The sequence below is a fragment of the Camelina sativa genome, chromosome 18 (genome assembly GCF_000633955.1).
Source record: "Camelina sativa cultivar DH55 chromosome 18, Cs, whole genome shotgun sequence".
Lineage (NCBI taxonomy): Eukaryota > Viridiplantae > Streptophyta > Magnoliopsida > Brassicales > Brassicaceae > Camelina > Camelina sativa.
In genome coordinates, this window is record NC_025702.1 from 17,030,093 (window position 1) to 17,050,401 (window position 20,309).

General features: G+C 36.3%; 6 protein-coding genes across 7 annotated transcripts; 4 read left to right on the forward strand and 2 right to left on the reverse strand.

Annotated features, from left to right (window-relative positions):
- LOC104762145 (elongation factor 1-alpha 1) lies at positions 444-2,602 on the forward strand. The gene is made up of 3 exons (XM_010485382.2): positions 444-529; positions 993-1,456; positions 1,556-2,602. The coding sequence occupies exons 2-3, from the start codon at positions 995-997 to the stop codon at positions 2,441-2,443; spliced, it is 1,350 nt and encodes a 449-aa protein (XP_010483684.1). The 5' UTR covers positions 444-529; positions 993-994; the 3' UTR covers positions 2,444-2,602.
- Positions 470-13,615, forward strand: LOC104762149 (elongation factor 1-alpha 1). 2 transcript variants are annotated; one of them, XM_019239957.1, is made up of 3 exons: positions 470-529; positions 11,994-12,457; positions 12,557-13,603. In XM_019239957.1, exons 2-3 carry the CDS (start codon positions 11,996-11,998, stop codon positions 13,442-13,444), a joined length of 1,350 nt encoding a protein of 449 aa, XP_019095502.1. In that variant the 5' UTR covers positions 470-529; positions 11,994-11,995; the 3' UTR covers positions 13,445-13,603. The 2 variants fall into 2 exon arrangements, with proteins under 2 accessions (XP_019095502.1, XP_010483687.1); XM_010485385.2 differs by lacking the exon at positions 470-529 and adding an exon at positions 11,448-11,541 and having other exon boundaries at positions 12,557-13,615.
- On the forward strand, positions 3,527-5,838 carry LOC104762146 (exonuclease V, chloroplastic). Its single transcript, XM_010485383.2, has 7 exons — positions 3,527-3,926; positions 4,025-4,129; positions 4,245-4,366; positions 4,665-4,820; positions 4,917-5,070; positions 5,168-5,244; positions 5,328-5,838. Exons 1-7 carry the CDS (start codon positions 3,558-3,560, stop codon positions 5,578-5,580), a joined length of 1,236 nt encoding a protein of 411 aa, XP_010483685.1. The 5' UTR covers positions 3,527-3,557; the 3' UTR covers positions 5,581-5,838.
- On the forward strand, positions 6,272-8,023 carry LOC104762148. Its single transcript, XM_019239966.1, has 6 exons — positions 6,272-6,374; positions 6,530-6,616; positions 7,005-7,163; positions 7,251-7,304; positions 7,382-7,513; positions 7,634-8,023. Exons 1-6 carry the CDS (start codon positions 6,282-6,284, stop codon positions 8,021-8,023), a joined length of 915 nt encoding a protein of 304 aa, XP_019095511.1. The 5' UTR covers positions 6,272-6,281.
- LOC104763608 (SKP1-like protein 1A) lies at positions 8,999-9,466 on the reverse strand. The gene has a single exon (XM_010486962.1). The coding sequence runs from the start codon at positions 9,464-9,466 to the stop codon at positions 8,999-9,001; it is 468 nt and encodes a 155-aa protein (XP_010485264.1).
- Positions 13,867-14,584, reverse strand: LOC104762150 (the record flags this gene model as incomplete). The annotated part of the gene is given in 2 exon segments (XM_010485386.2): positions 13,867-14,323; positions 14,431-14,584. Coding segments are annotated over 2 exon segments (276 nt in total). The 3' UTR covers positions 13,867-14,130.

Genomic DNA, 20,309 nt, shown 5'->3' on the forward strand with positions numbered 1-20,309 from the left:
AGTAATTAGTATAGATTTGTTTATGTAAAGCTAATAATAACTAGCGGAATTTGATCAACAACTCCATAATGTGAATGCATTTAATCAAATGTTTTATGTCCGATGATTTAATTTGATCAAAGCAAACCCATGACGACAAGGGGTTACATTTGATCTAAAAACCCTTTTGATTTAAACTTTGCACAAAAGTAATTACATTTGTAAACCAAGTCACATAAAAATAAGTTTTATACAAGTTCAAATTGAACAAAAAAAAAGTCGAAATTCTGAGAAAACGTACAACTTATAAGTAGAAAAGAGAATTTTAAATTTTACTTGTTTATCGAAAGGTTAAAACAAAAACAATAGAAAGGCCCAAAACGCACAAGGGTAAATTCGTAAAAGCAAGAACCACAAAGAGAAAGCGAAAGCGAAAACCCTAGAGAGCTTATAGCTTATAAATACCTTGAGTTCGTCCAGTTTTAGAGAGCGTTCTCATAATTCTCACTTTCGTAGCCGCAAGACTGATCTTACAGATACTTTCTTGAAGGTGATAATCATCTCTCTCTTTTAGGTTTTCGATCTTCGTCTTCTTTATGCTGTTTAGGTTTAGATTCTTCTCATAGGCTGTGTTTAGGTTCATCTCTTTAGCTGTAATTTCACTGTGATTATCGTTTGTTCTTTGCTGTTATACTGCTTTCGATTCTCGATTTTAGATTTATTTGTTCATTGATCTGTATTGCTTTCTTTGATTCTGAAAATCCTCTCGTTTACTGATAGCGTTTACTTTTCATATCGTCTTCGCGTGTTGTTGTTTAGCTTATAGTCATAGCGATCTGGAATTTCACTGTTCGTTTAATCGTTTTGACTCTGATTTGGCTAATGTTATCGCTAATTTCTGATGTGTTTGTTTAATGATCTTCCTTAGATTTGGTATATTTGATGTCTCGTGGTTTTGGTATTTGTTACTTTTGTTGATTCTGATCTTTCGTTTTTTTGTTGCGTTTGATCAGCTATGGGTAAAGAAAAGTTTCACATCAACATTGTGGTCATTGGCCATGTCGACTCTGGGAAATCGACCACAACTGGTCACTTGATCTACAAGCTTGGTGGTATTGACAAGCGTGTGATCGAGAGGTTCGAGAAGGAGGCCGCTGAGATGAACAAGAGGTCTTTCAAGTACGCATGGGTGTTGGACAAACTTAAGGCCGAGCGTGAGCGTGGTATCACCATCGATATTGCTCTTTGGAAGTTCGAGACCACCAAGTACTACTGCACAGTCATTGACGCCCCTGGACATCGTGATTTCATCAAGAACATGATTACTGGTACCTCCCAGGCTGATTGTGCTGTTCTCATCATTGACTCCACCACTGGTGGTTTTGAAGCTGGTATCTCCAAGGATGGTCAGACCCGTGAGCACGCTCTTCTTGCTTTTACCCTTGGTGTCAAGCAGATGATTTGCTGCTGTAACAAGGTATAATAGTTGGCTTCTTGTTGATTGTTTTTAGTTATTGATCTTGCCTCTTTTGAATTTATGCTAACAGTGTGCCTTATTGTTGTTTCCTTCCTACAGATGGATGCTACTACCCCCAAATACTCCAAGGCTAGGTACGATGAAATCATCAAGGAGGTGTCTTCATACCTGAAGAAGGTCGGATACAACCCTGACAAAATCCCGTTCGTGCCCATCTCTGGATTCGAGGGAGACAACATGATTGAGAGGTCCACCAACCTTGACTGGTACAAGGGACCAACCCTTCTTGAGGCTCTTGACCAGATCAACGAGCCCAAGAGGCCATCAGACAAGCCCCTCCGTCTTCCACTTCAGGATGTCTACAAGATTGGTGGTATTGGAACGGTGCCAGTGGGACGTGTTGAGACTGGTTTGATCAAGCCTGGTATGGTTGTGACCTTTGCTCCCACAGGGTTGACCACTGAGGTTAAGTCCGTTGAGATGCATCACGAGTCTCTTCTAGAGGCACTTCCCGGTGACAATGTTGGATTCAATGTGAAGAATGTTGCTGTGAAGGATCTCAAGAGAGGGTACGTGGCCTCAAACTCCAAGGATGACCCAGCTAAGGGTGCTGCTAACTTCACCTCCCAGGTCATCATCATGAACCACCCTGGTCAGATCGGTAACGGATACGCCCCAGTTCTCGATTGCCACACGTCTCACATTGCAGTCAAGTTCTCTGAGATCTTGACCAAGATTGACAGGCGTTCTGGTAAGGAGATTGAGAAGGAGCCCAAGTTTTTGAAGAATGGTGACGCTGGTATGGTTAAGATGACTCCAACCAAGCCCATGGTTGTTGAGACTTTCTCTGAGTACCCACCATTGGGACGTTTCGCTGTTAGGGACATGAGGCAGACCGTTGCTGTTGGTGTTATCAAGAGCGTGGACAAGAAGGACCCAACTGGAGCCAAGGTCACCAAGGCTGCAGTCAAGAAAGGAGCTAAATGATGAGACCTTCGTTTATGATTGACTCTTATGGTTTTGTGGTTTTTAAAACTTTGATGGCTTTTGCGCCTCTCTTTTTTCTCTTTATCTCTGTGACTCACTTGTTTCTCTTATAATACATGCATGTTGAATTCAGAACATAAATTGAGTTGGACCAACGTAGCTTCATTCTTCTTATTCCTCTAGTCAGTTTTTGTATTTGACCTATTGCTTGACATGACTTCACTGTTCTTCGAGAAACACCAATTTTGTTCTTTGGTATTAGGCTTTCATAATAGTTGTAGACACATTGATCTCCTCATAATTATTTGGCATGTAGTAATTTGCAATTCAAAATGTTTTTCAGTAGAAATAGATATAGCTTCAATGTAACTTTCCAGCATATGATTCATATGATATGTAACATAATTTAGAAACAACTTGATGTACTTTTTAGAGATCAAGGGAGTGGGTAGATTGTAACTCAAACCAGACATGAGGCGTTAATTATTATTAGCAAACGTCAATCAGTTGACATGAAGGGTAACTAATAATAATCCATTACCCATGTAACGTTTTGATATCTCTTCACATCAGGCTTCAGTGCCATCAAATTTCACATTTTCAAAATATTAACGTTTCTTTTAAATACATGCCTGTTGAATTCGGAACAGAAAATTGACTTAAACCAAAGTTGCTTCGTTCTTGATCCTTGAGTCAATTTTCTATAATAATCTATTATCTATAGAGCTTTCAAGACTTCTAATGTTCTTCGGGAAACACCAATTCCCAAATCTAATAAAGTGCTTAATAGAGGTCATATTGAATAAATCTCTGGCCAAACACAAAACTGCTAATTAAGTATGACGATAGTAAAGAAAGAATCGTTTCCAATAACTTTGTCTATTTTTGCTGTTTTGGGACATGAATTCACAAAAACCATAAACAAAAAAAAAAACTCCATTCCCAAACCCAATGGTTCTCGACTTCACCACTCCCAAACCCAATGGTTAGTTTTATTTTTTACCTTTTTACTCCCAACTATTATTACTTTTTTACCCTGTTAGTTTGAATATTTTTTACATGGCCACGGGAAGAAGAAGAAGACCACACGTTGCTTCCGCTTAAAAAAAAAAACATGGCCGAGTCAGCCACCGAGTCAACCTCCGACTCATCCACTAAGCCCGCTCAATCCGCTACAGATGCTATTTCAAGCCCTCCTCAATCTCACCATGTCTACCCCGAGATCCCAATCGAGATCATCAGTGAAGAAGAAATGGCTATCCTCGATGCAGCTCTTGCAGCCACCCGATCCATCCTTCCTTGTGCGATCCGTTCGGCTTCTCCGTCACGGTTGATCGCCGGCGGAAGCCCAAAAACAACCATCCGTTCGATTAGTCTCTTTACCAAGAGGAAACTCTCCGCATCCTGTTCGGATATCGAAGACTCTTATCTGCGTCGATTTAGGAGAAATCAAGCTTTAGGTGTCACAGATCTCACCGGCACAGTACGTTTCTCTTATTCTTTTTTTTCTTTCTCTTACGATTCAGTTGAGATCTAGATCATAGGATTAAGCACCGATGTTGGAACTGTATTTGTTTTTAGGAATGGTGTGAGAAACAAATGGAGAATGTTCTCTGTTTTGGCAGGAGAAAAGTTAGTAAAGCCATGAAAGCTGGCCAGGCTCGTCATTTGCAGCTTGAAGAAGAGGTACAGTTACTCTCTATTTGATTGATTGGATCTTAGTGTTGGTCTCATTGTTTCTAACTCAATCTTCTACTAGCTTACAACATCTTCTTGTTGTTCTGTTATGAAAATGGGGTAGGTAGTTAGAAAGGTGAGAGTAAGAGTTGAATCAAATGAAGATAAGTGGGCGTTGAAGCTGTTAAATTCCATCGCTGGTGTTAATCAATTCTTGTTTGAAGGACGAACTCGTGAATTGCTACTGTGAGTTCCTTCTACACCTCTTGTTGTGACATTCTCAAAGCTTTTACCTTTTTCAAGCTAGATTGTGTTTTCTGGTAATCATCATCAAATGAAACTTTCATATGGAGTTCGGTTGCCATTAGTTGTCTTGTTCTTTTGATCCAAGTTTGCAACTTTGCGTGATCTAGTTTGCTCAGGGCATTTGTTTTAGTTTCATGATCGTTCTATAGTTACTTACGCCTACTTTCTTGTGTAACCCAGTTGTTCTTGGTAATGTATCTATGCCAATTGATTCATTCATGATTTTTATCATTATCAGCCTAGGATTTGTTGGAGGTCAATGGATTGTGGGAATTATTGACGAGCTTAGAAACGCGTACGCACAAGAGTCTTCTGATACGGGACCAATATTGATAGATACAAAGACTCGACTCCGTGATACACTCCCAGCTGAGCCACAGAGGAGGAATGGAAGGTAAGTGCTTCTAGAGTTAAAGTACACGTTTTTCGGTTTTGGTTGAATACTAGGGAGTTCTATGCTTAACTGTCCTTAAATAATTATATCTGATAGGCTTCAGCTAATGCTTTATAAGCTTCTATGGGACACTGTTGTGAAAGAAGGGTTCCCGACAGGACTCTTTTTCGACTACTTCTCTTTGAATCGCCATTATGTCTTATCCCAAGATGTGAGAGATCACATTGCTAACGCAGGTATCCAAGCTCAGGTATACTAATCTTTGACTTTACACAATATATCTTTCACTAAGCTAAAGTTGATGTGTTTCTTATTGATATTCTTACTGTTTTCTTACTTGGGTGTAGACACTTGAAGAGGTAGTTAGGTACTATGAAAACACTTTTAAGATGCTTCCGGTAGCAAACGATCAATTACTACTAAAGTAAGTAGAATATGACTTGTTCTCAATCTTATTGAAGATTATTATTATATCTCTGATCATCTGAGTGGGAAACTTTATACCAGGTACGAGTTTCAGAAGGACCAATCTATAATAGCTGAGATTAGATTCCAGCATGATCATGAGTGGGTGCTGAGAAAATATAAAGAGATCATTGAGTTCTGGAGAAATGAACGAGACTCTGAGTACACTCCTGAAGAAGAACGTTGGAAATGTCGTTATTGCCAATTTGCTAAGTCTTGCCCTGGAAACCCGAATTTCGAATCTTCTCCCCCGAGCTCGCCACCTAGAGAAGCTTCTCCTCCTTTAGCAAGCTAAAGAGAAGACGAAAGGTTGATTCTTTCACCCGAAAGCTGCCAGCTAGGTTGCTAACGATTGTTTGTTAATTGTAATCATTTGCATAGTTGTTGCTTCGTCCCTTTTCTTTTTTAGTTCTTGCATAGCGGTTAAGTGATTAAACCGTGATTCGGTTAGGCGTACCATGATTGATTTGTACTGGTATGCCGCAATTTGATTATGGCGTATTGCATACATTCTGTATATATCGAATTAATTTAATACGTCTAGTGGAATGTTTTGTGTTTTCTAAATATATATTTCGATACCATTGATACTAGGAAAATTGTTCATCACCCACTCATGATCATGTTCAAAATTGTCGTTGGAAGCTCTTCATAGATTTTGAAAATTGATAAGTCTACAAAACATGTCGTTGTAAATTTGTAATGGTAGCAGATTTTTTTTTACAAATTTATTTAAATGAGAGAATATCATATATTCTGTTACGATTGAGTCTTAATGGTCTCCGTAATTTTTCAATTTTCATTAATATAATAAAATTCAGTCAAATATTGTAATATTTCCTTTATGAGAATAGATTTATTTCCTTAAAAAAAAAGAACAAATTATCAAGTGCAGTGCTAATTGTACCTTGGTGATACATGCTGTGTATAAATAAATACAGAGTTCACATCATTTGTAAGGAAATAAAACTAATCCAAATGTCTACAAGAATTAGGATGGCTCTTGTTATTACGAGTCTCTTATATCTTTTGTTCTCAGTAGCTCTGGTTCGTTCGGATCAAGCTGCACTGTCTCTCACATCTTTCAAGGTTAGCTTCCAAACTAATAAAAAAATTGAGTCCCAAGTTTAATTGATTCAACATCATCTTTTACTATCTTGGTTCTAATTCAACATTGTCTCGTTTATTTTTGTTTACAAAACTAATTTCATGTCTTTTTTTTTTCTTCTTCTTGTCATTGGTAGATAAGTGGAAATGTAACATACGATTGCATAGATATTTATAAGCAACCAGGACTTGATCACCCACTTCTCAAAAACCATACAATCCAGGTGCATAGTTTCAGAAATTCGTCTCCTGCGTACATTTCACCTCTTTTTATAAATATGAGTTTAAATTTGACTAAACGACCTTTTATATTTTTGTAGATGGAACCATCAATTTCAATACAATATGGAATAAATAATCAAACTGACAACACCAAAGCATATAAGGAGAAAATAAAATGTCCATATGGAACTGTTCCAGTAATGAGAAATACAAAAGAATTTATCAGCAACTCTGAACTCTTATCCGAGAAATATTTCCATCCGCTATCAGGTGATAGCCCTGGAACACATGTAAGCCATTCATTTTTTTCTCACTTTTCATGTCTTTGATCTAATAACTATCTATATGTATATTAATCACAAGCAGTAATATTATTGTATATATTGGTAGATTGCTGGAGTTAAGCAACACGGTGGTCCATATCATGGTATAACAGCTTGGCATGATGGTTATAGCCTAGATATCGAACAAGATCAAGCCTCATATAGTCAAATGTATCTAGGCAGTGGATACTATGGTGAAGTCAATTTCATCTCAGTGGGGATGATGGTAGGTTTTACATTTTATTGGTTTGTATTCTCTTAATTTGTTTCACACTCTGGATAGTCTTTCCATATTGCAAATCTTCTGTTACAGATAAATCCAAGCATTTTTAGTGACAGACGTCTTTGGTCATATGGATATTGGAAGGTATGCATGTGAACATTATATATATGGTGACATCTTTTAATCAAAGAACATGTATATATGAACTATGATTTTGTTAGGGTAAAAATGGAAACGGATGTTACAATATGGCATGTCCAGGATTTGTTCAAGTATCAAGTGTGGTTCCCATGGTCCAACCCTTTAACTTTAAACCTGGGGCTAAGGAAGTGTTGCAGTGGTCTATCGCTAAGGTGGTTTTCCTAATATTATACATTACTATTTGTTTTTATAATATGTTTAAAATTTTATTGCGAATTTATTTTAACAAATGAATTTTGTTTTGTCTCTTAATGTACATTGTACACCAAAAGGATCAACAAACAGGAAACTGGTGGATTATACAAAATAAACCTAATGCATTTATCGGATATTGGCCAAAAGAGTTGTTTCACCTTATGGATGATGGTGCAAATATGGTCGGAGTTGGAGGTGTAGCTCAGGCTTCACCTTCTGGTTTAAGTCCTCCAATGGGTAATGGAAAATTCCCGGCACACGGTCCTCTGAGAGCAGCATTGTTTTCAAATGTTGATGTTTTGAATTCTAAGTATGAGAAACGTAGAATCAATACTCTTCCTGTAGAGGAGTTGCTAGATAGTAAATGTTATGGGCTAAGAGTTGGTAAGAGAGTCAAATTTTGGACTACTCCACTCGGATTCTTTTTCAATTATGGTGGTCCGGGAGGAATATCTTGTGGAGTTTGATATTTGCCGGTATAATTATTTTACTTGGCATTTGATAAATCTTATCTTAAATAATAATAATATGCAAATGTACTAACCTGCAATTTTAAAAGATTTTCCAATGAAAATAGATATAGTTTAAATGTGATTTTCCAGCACATGATTCATATGATGTGAAACATAATTGACAAACAACTTGAAGTACTTTTTAGAGATCATATAAGGTAGTGTATATGACCATCAGGATATGTATATGAGGCGTTAATTATTAGCAAACATGATATAACGTTCTTATATCTCTTCACATAACCTCCAGGGCCATCGAATTTGGAAGATTCCTGCGGAAACTTGAAAACAGAGGAAACAGACTCAAACTCAAACTAAGAGAGCACAAACCGAGGCCATGATCTCTGCAGATTGATTTTTTGGGATACTTTTTCATGAATCATGATCATGTTTCATCATTAATTTTGTAGGTTAGTCTGTGTGTGAACTAAAGTCTCTTAAAACTTAATCAAGAGTTAAAGTTATTACCGAGTCTCAAGTAAGCACTAAGCATTTACATTAACGTTCACCTCCTCGGACAATACACACATATATATTAGACATATGAAGCTAGCTTATGAAAAATGTTTGATCCATATTTTCATATATTCCATGTTTGAAGCAATGTTGTTACAAAACAACGAAAGCTTTGTCCAATGATTTAGTATGGCTTCCACTCAATGTGGATATCATCAACTAAAGAGTTTGCTTCTCAAAAATCACGCTGAGTCTAAACAGTTAGGAGATGCATGCACTTGTGGTTGCTTCCAAGATTAGCTACGGCATTACATTGTAAAATTAAACTATATGCATTCGGAAAAGGTTATATATTACTTAGTAGAGTAGAATCAAAAAGTAAGTTTTTAAACTTGTTCAGGTCTAAGAAACACAATTGCATAAGAATTTATAAAGAAGGAAAAGAAAAAGAAAAAAAAAAAGTTGATGAAGGGGTCATTCAAAGGCCCATGAATTCTCCCTGCGAATTTGTTCTTTTTCCTCTGGTTTCAAATCATCATTCATCTTGAAGAATGCACGTACCTCATCTTCAGTTTGGTATGGGATCTTGTCAGCGACTGTTTTGCAAGTGAGACGAATCAAGCCTTCGATCTTTAAATCATACGCAGCCATCATGAGATCGTGGAGTTTGTTTTGATCGTTGAACTTCATGAACTCAGTGTCCCACTCCTTGACTGCTTCTTCGTCGGGATCACCTTCCACGTGTTTGTTGCAATACTCTATTACCATCGCGAGGATCCTGACCTTCACGTTTGGAAGCGGGACGACTACGTTGTTGTTGTTGTTGTTGGTGCAATCGTCTTTAACAAGATCTGCTATCTTCTGTGACTTATGTGCGACCGCTTCTCTGACCACAAAAGATACGCCATCGCTGCTTATTAACGTGATCCTCTTCGTCGACATTGTTTGGAAGATTTTTTCTGATTAGATTAGGATTAAGATGTAAATTAGGTTAATTAAGTGATGATAAATCAATCAAGCTATATATAGCACAGATTGAAATTCATTTTATTTATATTATAATTTTTATATAAAATATAATTTAAGTTATTATTTTAAAAAGTTTTTTTGGATAAGACATTATGCAATAAAATCATATGTTAAATATGATGGCTTGAAAAAAGACACCTATTTTATAAGTTTTATATTGTTAATGATTTTAAATAAGTATCCATGCTATAACACTGATTAAATTTTATTTTATACACAAAATTTTGTATATTTTATATTTTAAAATAAAAATTTAATATGTTGTATTAGTTTGTGTATGTGAAGTTATTTCAACAATGTATATTCTACCATGACTTAAATGTTATTATAATACATAATTTTGTAAATTTGGTTTTTAAAAAGCGAGTTATTATATTATGAGTAATTTTCAGAGTCGGTTGATTTGTTTGGTTAAAAATTCAATGGAGTAAACCAAGCGAAACCGGTTCTTAAATGGTTTAGAATTTTCATATGTGGTTGAGTTGACTAATGAAAACATGTGTATTAAATAAAATTCGTTATGAGATTCAGATCTAGTTAATGCTGGTTAGTAAATTGTGGAATCAATATGTTACTTTGTTGACTAAAAATTTATTCACGACTTGTTAAAAGCTGTGTGCATGTCGTGGCCTTACCTACCAGAGAAGGTTTTGATTAAGCAAACTAAACTTTAATGCAAAATTTGGAACATAATTAGTAGATTGTTTTATATGTCCAACACCATAGCTACATAATGACGACATACACGTACGGTTTGTATCAACGTTTAGGAGGAAATTTATATATAGCTATATTCTCTTTTAATAGTAGGGATAGAATTAAACTTCTCCTTTAATCCCTATATATTAGTAAAAGAGAAGTACAACTTCGATCCTGACAAAAATGCCCCTGCGTGTTACACCAAAAAAATTATGGATTAAGGCTAAATGAGACATTTTACAAGGTTGAGTCGGGTTTAATTTTGGAAATAACCCGGAATTGTGCAATCGGATATATAATCGGTTTCCACATCAGCTAGGCCTTTAATAGGTTCCGAGAAAACAGGTTAATGGGTTTGTAAATTATAAAAAGGGATTTTATGGGCTGCAATGGACTGCCCGTAACTTAACTAATTATTTTAGGAGAGTTCCACACTGTAATCGTTTTCATCTCATAGTATCCATTTTTGTCAATATAGATTGACCTGCCATTTAAAAAGTGAAAACAATTTAGATATTACAGTGTTTATTCATATGATTGTTTTAAAAACATAATAAAAAAAAACTTCTTTATATTTCGTCTTTTTGGAGTATTCTTCTGTAAAATTCAAACAATTTCATCAAGTAATCGATTTTTAAAAGAAAACAGTATTCTTCAACTTCACTAACTTTGAAGTTGAATGTTTTATGAGTTTTGTATTACATGTATTGTAAATATTCCTTCGCGCTGTAGCGCGGATCCGGTCCTAGTAATAGTAACAAAAACAAAATTATTATAAATTTGATTGAATTTAAAAGGGATATCAACGATTTTTGTTTATGTAAATCTAACAAGAGGAATTTAATCAACAACTCCATTATGTGAATGCATTTTAAATAAATGTTTTAGGTCCGATGATTTAGCTATGATTTATTATTTATTATTAATTTCATAATTTTATCAACGCCACCCTTTTGGATTATCTACATTTTAAAGTTGAACAAAAAAAATAAAATCTCCAATATTGCATTTTCTTAACCAATCACATAATTCAAATTGGAAAAATTGGAAGTCGAAAAAATGTAGAAAAGAGAATTAGTATAATTTTACTTGCTAATCACAAGGAAAAAAACCAAAAAAAGGCCCAAAACGCATAAGGGCAAATTAGTAAAAACAAGAACCACAAAGAGAAAGCGAAAACCCTAGAGACCTCGTAGCTATAAGTACCCCTGAGTCGTCGTGTTTTAGGGTGCGCTCTCATATCCGTCTCACTTAGCCGCAAGACTCCTCTCTCAGATACTTACTTGCAGGTGATTATCATCTGTCTCTTTTAGGCTTTCGATCTTCATCTTCTGTATGTTGTTTAGGTTTAGGATTCTTCTCATAAGCTGTGTTTAGACTCATCTCTGTAGCTGTAGTCTCGTTTTTGTTATACTGCTTTTGATTGTTGAGTTTAGGATCCGTTTATTCATAGATCTGCATTACCTCCTTTGAGTCTGATAGAGAATCCTCTGGTTTGCTGATGGCTTTTACTTTGTATATCGTCTTCGAATGTTGTTGTAGCGTATCATCTAGGCTGTTCTAGTAATTCCGATGCCTTTAGAGATTTGATGAACTGTAGATGATGAGTTTGCTTCTAAAATCGATAGATCTGTTTGTTTTTTGGTTTACACTGAGTTGATGATTATGTTGTGACTTATTTGTGGTTGACTTGTATATTTGGTTGTGATGTTTCAATCGTTGTTGGGTTTTTTTTTTACAGCTATGGGTAAAGAGAAGTTTCACATCAACATTGTGGTCATTGGCCATGTCGACTCTGGGAAATCGACCACAACTGGTCACTTGATCTACAAGCTTGGTGGTATTGACAAGCGTGTGATCGAGAGGTTCGAGAAGGAGGCCGCTGAGATGAACAAGAGGTCTTTCAAGTACGCATGGGTGTTGGACAAACTTAAGGCCGAGCGTGAGCGTGGTATCACCATCGATATTGCTCTTTGGAAGTTCGAGACCACCAAGTACTACTGCACAGTCATTGACGCCCCTGGACATCGTGATTTCATCAAGAACATGATTACTGGTACCTCCCAGGCTGATTGTGCTGTTCTCATCATTGACTCCACCACTGGTGGTTTTGAAGCTGGTATCTCCAAGGATGGTCAGACCCGTGAGCACGCTCTTCTTGCTTTTACCCTTGGTGTCAAGCAGATGATTTGCTGCTGTAACAAGGTATAATAGTTGGCTTCTTGTTGATTGTTTTTAGTTATTGATCTTGCCTCTTTTGAATTTATGCTAACAGTGTGCCTTATTGTTGTTTCCTTCCTACAGATGGATGCTACTACCCCCAAATACTCCAAGGCTAGGTACGATGAAATCATCAAGGAGGTGTCTTCATACCTGAAGAAGGTCGGATACAACCCTGACAAAATCCCGTTCGTGCCCATCTCTGGATTCGAGGGAGACAACATGATTGAGAGGTCCACCAACCTTGACTGGTACAAGGGACCAACCCTTCTTGAGGCTCTTGACCAGATCAACGAGCCCAAGAGGCCATCAGACAAGCCCCTCCGTCTTCCACTTCAGGATGTCTACAAGATTGGTGGTATTGGAACGGTGCCAGTGGGACGTGTTGAGACTGGTTTGATCAAGCCTGGTATGGTTGTGACCTTTGCTCCCACAGGGTTGACCACTGAGGTTAAGTCCGTTGAGATGCATCACGAGTCTCTTCTAGAGGCACTTCCCGGTGACAATGTTGGATTCAATGTGAAGAATGTTGCTGTGAAGGATCTCAAGAGAGGGTACGTGGCCTCAAACTCCAAGGATGACCCAGCTAAGGGTGCTGCTAACTTCACCTCCCAGGTCATCATCATGAACCACCCTGGTCAGATCGGTAACGGATACGCCCCAGTTCTCGATTGCCACACGTCTCACATTGCAGTTAAGTTCTCTGAGATCTTGACCAAGATTGACAGGCGTTCTGGTAAGGAGATTGAGAAGGAGCCCAAGTTTTTGAAGAATGGTGACGCTGGTATGGTTAAGATGACTCCAACCAAGCCCATGGTTGTTGAGACTTTCTCTGAGTACCCACCATTGGGACGTTTCGCTGTTAGGGACATGAGGCAGACCGTTGCTGTTGGTGTTATCAAGAGCGTGGACAAGAAGGACCCAACTGGAGCCAAGGTCACCAAGGCTGCAGTCAAGAAGGGAGCCAAATGATGAGACCTTCGTTCTGATCGACTCTCTTTATGGTTTTAAAACTCTGGCGTTGGAGCCTTTTTTTTTTCTCTCTTATTTCTGTGACTCTTCTTTCTTCCTCTTTTTTGGATCTGTGAGACATTTTTATTATGGTTTTCAATTATGCAAGTTTCCGGATAATTTTGCCTAAAAGTTATTTAGAAATTGTGTTACAAACTGTCTTTGTCTTCTTGATTGCCATGTTAAATTGCTTTTCAAGATTTTACAAACTGTCTTGGAGTGTTTCACTTGTACTTTTTGATTTAGTTGTTGATATCATGCAGAACTAGCTAAGGTTTTGTATATATGCTTTGCTACGAATTGATTTAAGATCAGATGGTGATCCAAGGTGTTATGAAGACTTGATGAAAATAGAAATTATTATCAAACGAAAAGAAGCTCTGAACTAAAAACCAAAGTTTATGGATAAGGCCAAACGTAGCATCCAAAAACATCACACCAACGACAAATAAACGTGTCAACAACAAGTAACTACACTTAGGTTTTCCAGCTAAAGATTCTGATCTGCAGTTTTACAAGAAAGATAACTCAGAGAGAGATGTAAATAAAAAGCGTTTTTAGGATTTCTTAATCACTGAACAGCCTTAGCTGTGTGGACAAGAAAAGTTCCACGAGCCTAGATTTTTTTAATAATTAAGCAAACACTACTAAGCAGCTTTGGCTGTGTGAGAAGAAAAGCTCCACAAGCCTAGATCTTGTAACAAAGCAACTAGATCTCTAACATCTTTATCCTCTCTCATCCCTTGAAGCCGCTCCGCATCTTCCTCACCACCATGGCTACCTTCTGATCTCCTTCTCCTCCTCTGTATCACCTTCCTTCTCTTGTCATGATCTGCCATTCTTCAACATAGAGAGTAGTAGAGACAGAAACAGAAAGAGACAAGTCAAATAAACAGTAAAATATCTCAACAGAGAGTTAAAGAAAATGTAACAGAGACATATTATACTCTCTGGGGAGACTTAGTTGCTGTGTGATCCCAGAGATGCAGAGAGGAAACCCATAGTTCCCACTAAGAGTTGTTGACAGCATTTCTTTCTTTCTTAGAGAGTAAATTTCAGAAAATTTGGATCTTGTTTTCAAGAAATCTAAGAAAGAAGAAAAAAATAGACAAGATCTTGAGTTGGTAATGGGTTAAAGTGGGTACAGATATATACTAGTACTATGTCAATGTAATTAATGTACCCTTTCTATTAAGTATAATACTATATGAGAGTAGATTTTTTGTCCTGTGGTGTGTGTTGTGCTTTTATACTTGGAGATTTAGTATTAGTAATAGGTATATGGTCTCATCCTCTTCTCCCATCTAAATGCATTAATCAACTTTAAAAAAGGAAGAGAGAAAATGATTGTCAAAAAAAAAGGAAGAGAGAAAATAAAAAAGTGAATTGAAAGAATATACAGTAAAACCTCTATAAATTAATACTCTATAAATTAATAAACACTATAAATTAATAAATTTTGCTGGTCCCAAATTGGGCCAGTGTAAAAATTAACAATATTCGATAAGATAATAAGATAATAATTTTTTCGAAATCTCTTTATAAAATATGGTTCCAATAATATCATAAATTAATAATTATGTAAATTTATATATATATATATATATATACTGATATAATAGTGTATGTTTCTCTTAAAGCTCAATTCTATAGAACAATTGTAATGTTGTATTTTCAACCTATAATGATATCTCTAAAATATTTTATAACATGTCATACAAATAATTAAATTTAAAGTTTTAATTTTTAGATATGCATCATTTACAATTTGATAATTTGACAGATTATTAAAATAGGAGAATTGATATTATTATTCATAGATTTGAATTTATGTGTCTCATGTGTATAAGTCAATTTGTCTATAATATTTGTAATTTATTGTAAATAGTGCTTTCTAAATATTACAAGTTCAATTCCTAAACCATAAAATTTATAACATCCGAAAGTTTAATCTTATTTTGCTATAGTTGTTCCAATTCATAATTTTTAAAAAAATAAACAATTAAAAATATATCTATAAATTAATAATTATTAATTTACACTATAAAATAATTATTATTAATTTATAGATAAATTAATATCACTATAAATTAATAAAATGTCTTAGTCCCAATATTATTAATTTATAGAGGTTTTACTGTATTATAAGTTTATAATGAAGAAAATATTTATTATCTTTTGTAAAAATAATTTAAAACAAAATATAGGTTTCATTTACCTATTTTACTCCGCATGACAATAAAGACAACTCTTAGTTTGGATTCTTCTTCTCTTTCTCATTTGGATTTGTAAAAGTATTGACGAGGACAATAAGGCTTTTTCTTTTTCAGCGAGAGAATAAATGCAGCCTCACCTGTAAAATCATACATATCTAAGTGTTTCTCAACTTTGTAAACCAACTTGTTCAATAAAGCAATTCCACCTAAAAGCTTCTGTATTAACCAGAGTCTTAGAACAGTATTTGCTAGCTTTAACATCATTTTTCACCATTTATTACACAGAAATAGACACATCAAGCATGGTCCAAAAAAAAAAATAAGACATATCATCAAGCAGAAACCAGACAAGGGCATTTAACAAGAACCACTCCGTGCAATGGTTTTCATAACGCTAACTTATTACCCTTTAATCTAACTAATATATCAGCAATCAATATGTCATATGTGTGTTTTGTTGAGATTTATGCGTATATAATTATAATTTTTAGATCCTAGCTAGTTGGTATGGATAACTATAAGTGTCACAAGACTCCACTTGCTTAAGTGGAGCTATAAAGTGACAATCTAGGATCTGTTCATAGTACATATATAGTACCACTACCAACACTATACAAGAACTAGTTATGGATATGTATTTGCTTTTTAGATTTACCATGGGACCTTGGTGTCGTGTCTTACCCTCCAGATGCATGAAACTGAACAAATTTCCCGCCATTGTCAATGAACATGTACATATGTAACGTCTGAGAATAGATGCAAAATCAAGAGCTCAAACCAACTACAGAACCTACGCAAACAGAACAATTCAAATATAAAATCTTGGAGATGAAGGTAATTAATGCCAAATCGTTGGAGATCATGACGTTAACACGATGACCTCACTTGGGATAATAATCTTTGAAAATCATTTGATTGCAGCCACATAGAAAGTGGCAAACTAAATGACAATAAAGAGCAACGAGTATAAATGTAGTCCACTCTTCTTAGACCCTTGGTAAATATATTCAAGGATGAGATAAATCTAATAAAAAGATTACACATATAGAACCATATCATATGAGTGGTCTTGCTTCTTCTATGGTTTTGACACTGCGAACAAAGATTTGCTTCGCAGGAGAGATAGCGCCATCATCACTTCTTCGAAATTTCAACCCAGTGGTGACTGGTGACGGTATCTCTCCTACGTAACAATCCTTATATATGCATCTTGAGGCAGAGAGATGCAGGTCGAAGTTTAAAGGTATTTCGGTTATTCTATTATATACCATTTCAAGTCATAGTTTTGTTTCTTTCATCTATCTTTGCACTTACATTGCAAGACAATTATTAAAGCATGAAACATTAGACGACCTTAGTTTGAGCCTCTAGATCGTCTTCTCTTAACCTACAATGATAATCTGTTCCAAGACAGGTTTCTTGCTCTTTGCTCAGAGATGTTTGTGTCTTTCGAAAGTTTGCTCAGCGAAGAGCTCAAATGATTAACACATCCTCAGCCATAGGTGGCTAATCAATTTCTCAGTTTGTTTTGCAGAATTTGGTTTGATTCTCACTCACATGACCAATATCTATATATTATTCCTTACAATTTGCTTTGTTTGTTTGTTTGAATTTGACAAGACACAAGGGGGCCATCAAAAACGTTTAGACGAAAAGGTTGACTAATCTGTGAAACTATCAACATCATGAACTGAAGATCTCACTGTTAATTAGTTTCCATTAGAAGCAAGAAAGATCAAGCCAGTGAGACCAGCACAAAACTCCACCACTAGTACTTGGTAAATGATGGTTTGTATTTGGTTCGAGTGTAGAGAAACATATTATTTTTGAAGATAAGAACTTTCATGCCCTTTGTTGTCTAAACTCTCATATTATATATGGCTTTCACTTCTTTGCAACAAATGGACTTCGATGACGTTTTTCTACGTATTGACAAAAACATAGTAATATAAATTTGTGCAATAATTTTGAAAGTCATAAATATCTAATTTGGTCCAAGAATCAATATGCTTGCGAGACCACCACACACATATATGGAGGATAAGACATGATTTTCCCACATGTTATTCTGCATGTTTTACGGACCATCCCACAATTGAATTGAGTACTGTATATATACATATTTTGTCTGGTCTACCACCAACCCATTTCGATACATTCACACGTCTAGTTGAATTCATAGTTAAATTACCTGTGATCCAATTACATGATATAAGTGAATTCAATGGAAAACAAAATAAAAATAAAGAAGAAGAGACACAAATATGTTTCTAAATTCTTCTCACCTAAAAAAAGTTGGAATCAAATAATACAATACACAATGCCATGAGAAAAATATGGAAAAGTTGTATATTTTACCATTTAATTATGTTTGACTCCAATTTCTTTCCTTCTAATCCTGTCATTGGATATATAATATAAAGTTATTTATTTATTATTTTTTTTTCAACTATAAAGTTACAAACTATAAGAATCTACATTCAAATCACAACAAATTACGAATATATATATTCTATACTATTTATGTGGTTGGCTAATTTTCTTTTTTGGGGTGGTAATTCAGTTTTATTACCTGATAGATTAGATCGAGACAAAGAAGTAACCCATCCGATGCACAAACCCTACCCGAATTCCAAATTCAAAATTGATTTGATGTTGAATCTAGAATTCACACAATGAATTTGTTTGAATGGGGACAAATTCACTTAAGATCTCCTTCTAAAACAATGGATTAAAACTAGAAAATAAAGAGGGGTTCTGATCTCTTGAGAAAGAAGTTAGGGTTTTGCCCAAGAACAATGAAGAACCAGGGTTTTTGTATTAATTGCTGGATCCTTTACAATGAGAGGATCTCTCCCTATTTATATGAATACATTGATTATAAAATAAGTCTATTTTCCTTAAATCTCTGATCTTCAAATATGGTAAATTTCCTCTTCTGATGATCAAGTCGGGCTTAGGGGGCGGTCTCGGAGGTCGGTCAAGTGACTTCGCCGAGCTTCTGCTTATAGGCCAGTTTAGCTAGCCCAAAAGGGGGTCCCTCGGTTTAGTTAATGTGCAAAGTCTATTTGGTTTACCTTTGGTTTAGATCGGTATGTCGTGGGTGCTAAATCCCGCACCAACAATTAGTCCCCCCCCAGTTCGGTAGATTCGATTATCCATTCGAGTTTCCGAACTATAGGAAAAAATATTCGATCAAAACTTTAGGAAAACTGAATTCCGAGCACGCGAACTGATTTTGTGCGTCAGGACTCGTCGCCTCGTTAAAATCTTCTCCGGTAAACCACATGGGAGAAAACCCGAAGTAAGGAAAAAGAGTACGAGTCATGATCCTAACGTCTTTAGCGCCCTCATACAGACGGTCTCGTCGATGGTTGTCTTGGCTGCGTCGATCTCTCAGTCTTCTTGGACGAATGCTTGGACGAAGTGGTTGATCTTGTTTCTTGAAGTCCTGGATGAACTCTTGGTATGAGTTTTTCCCGCGAGTGATACGAGTGTCCGAAAGGTGTCCCGGTCTGGCTCGAGCGTCGCTGGACGCGTGTCCGATCTCGTGCTCACATCACGCACCATAGCAGTTGCTAATCCAAGTTGAGACGTGTCGCATATCATAATGATTTTTTGTAAGTTGGTCGCTCTCTTCATTGCTGACCAGCTAGCTCGTAATTCCGGAAGAGAAAGCTCAATCTTTGCAGACTATTTAGGTTTGTGGTCTCCGAAATGAATGATGAACTCGAAGTGAGGTGTCTGAGGAAGACCTGGCACTGAAACGTCAGAGGACGACTGAGAAGTTGTCTGAAGGAAGAACTGAGAAGTTTTCCGAAGACGAACTGAAATGTTGTCTGAAGACGAACTGAGAAGTTTTCCGAAGTTGAACTGGAAAGTTGTCTGAAGGAAGAACTGAGAACTTTTCCGAAGACGAACTGAGAAGTTGTCTGAAAGAAGAACTGAGAAGACGAACTGGAAAGTTGTCTGAAGGAAGAACTGAGAAGTTTTCCGAAGACGAACTGGAAACTTGTCTGAAGACATACTGAGAAGTTGTATTATTTGGACGAATTGTTTTTGCAAGAAATAAAGTTTTCACTCTATTCGGAATTTTACACGAATAATCCTTATTGGGTAATTTAACCCAAGCGTACATGCGCTTTGGCGGAGGGCAAAGTACGGAATTTCGGCTTACCTCCTTTGTTCCAGTTTGGAAGTCGGACGACGAAATTTAAAACTCTGGGTTCGGCTTACATATCCGTCCAAACCGGAACTTGCGAAACAATTCAAAAAAGAATTCTTTGGGTTCGGCTTATCTCTCGTCAGAGAGTTTGAGGTGCGAAATAAAAACTCTGGGTTCGGCTTATTCCTCGATTAAAAGTTTGAAGGGAGCGAGATACTGGGCTCGGCTTATTCCCCTTTTAAAAGTTTGAGGGGAGCGAGATACTGGGCTCGGCTTATTCCCCTTTTGCGGTTTGACGCGAGTCGAGCATCTGGCCAGGATGTCGAAAGATTCTGTATGACTCACAAAGATTCAAACAGAACTGAAGCTATTTGATGATGAACTGAAATCGAAGTTGTATGCAGACGAGCTGAAACTGAACTTATCTGAAGACAAACTGAAACTG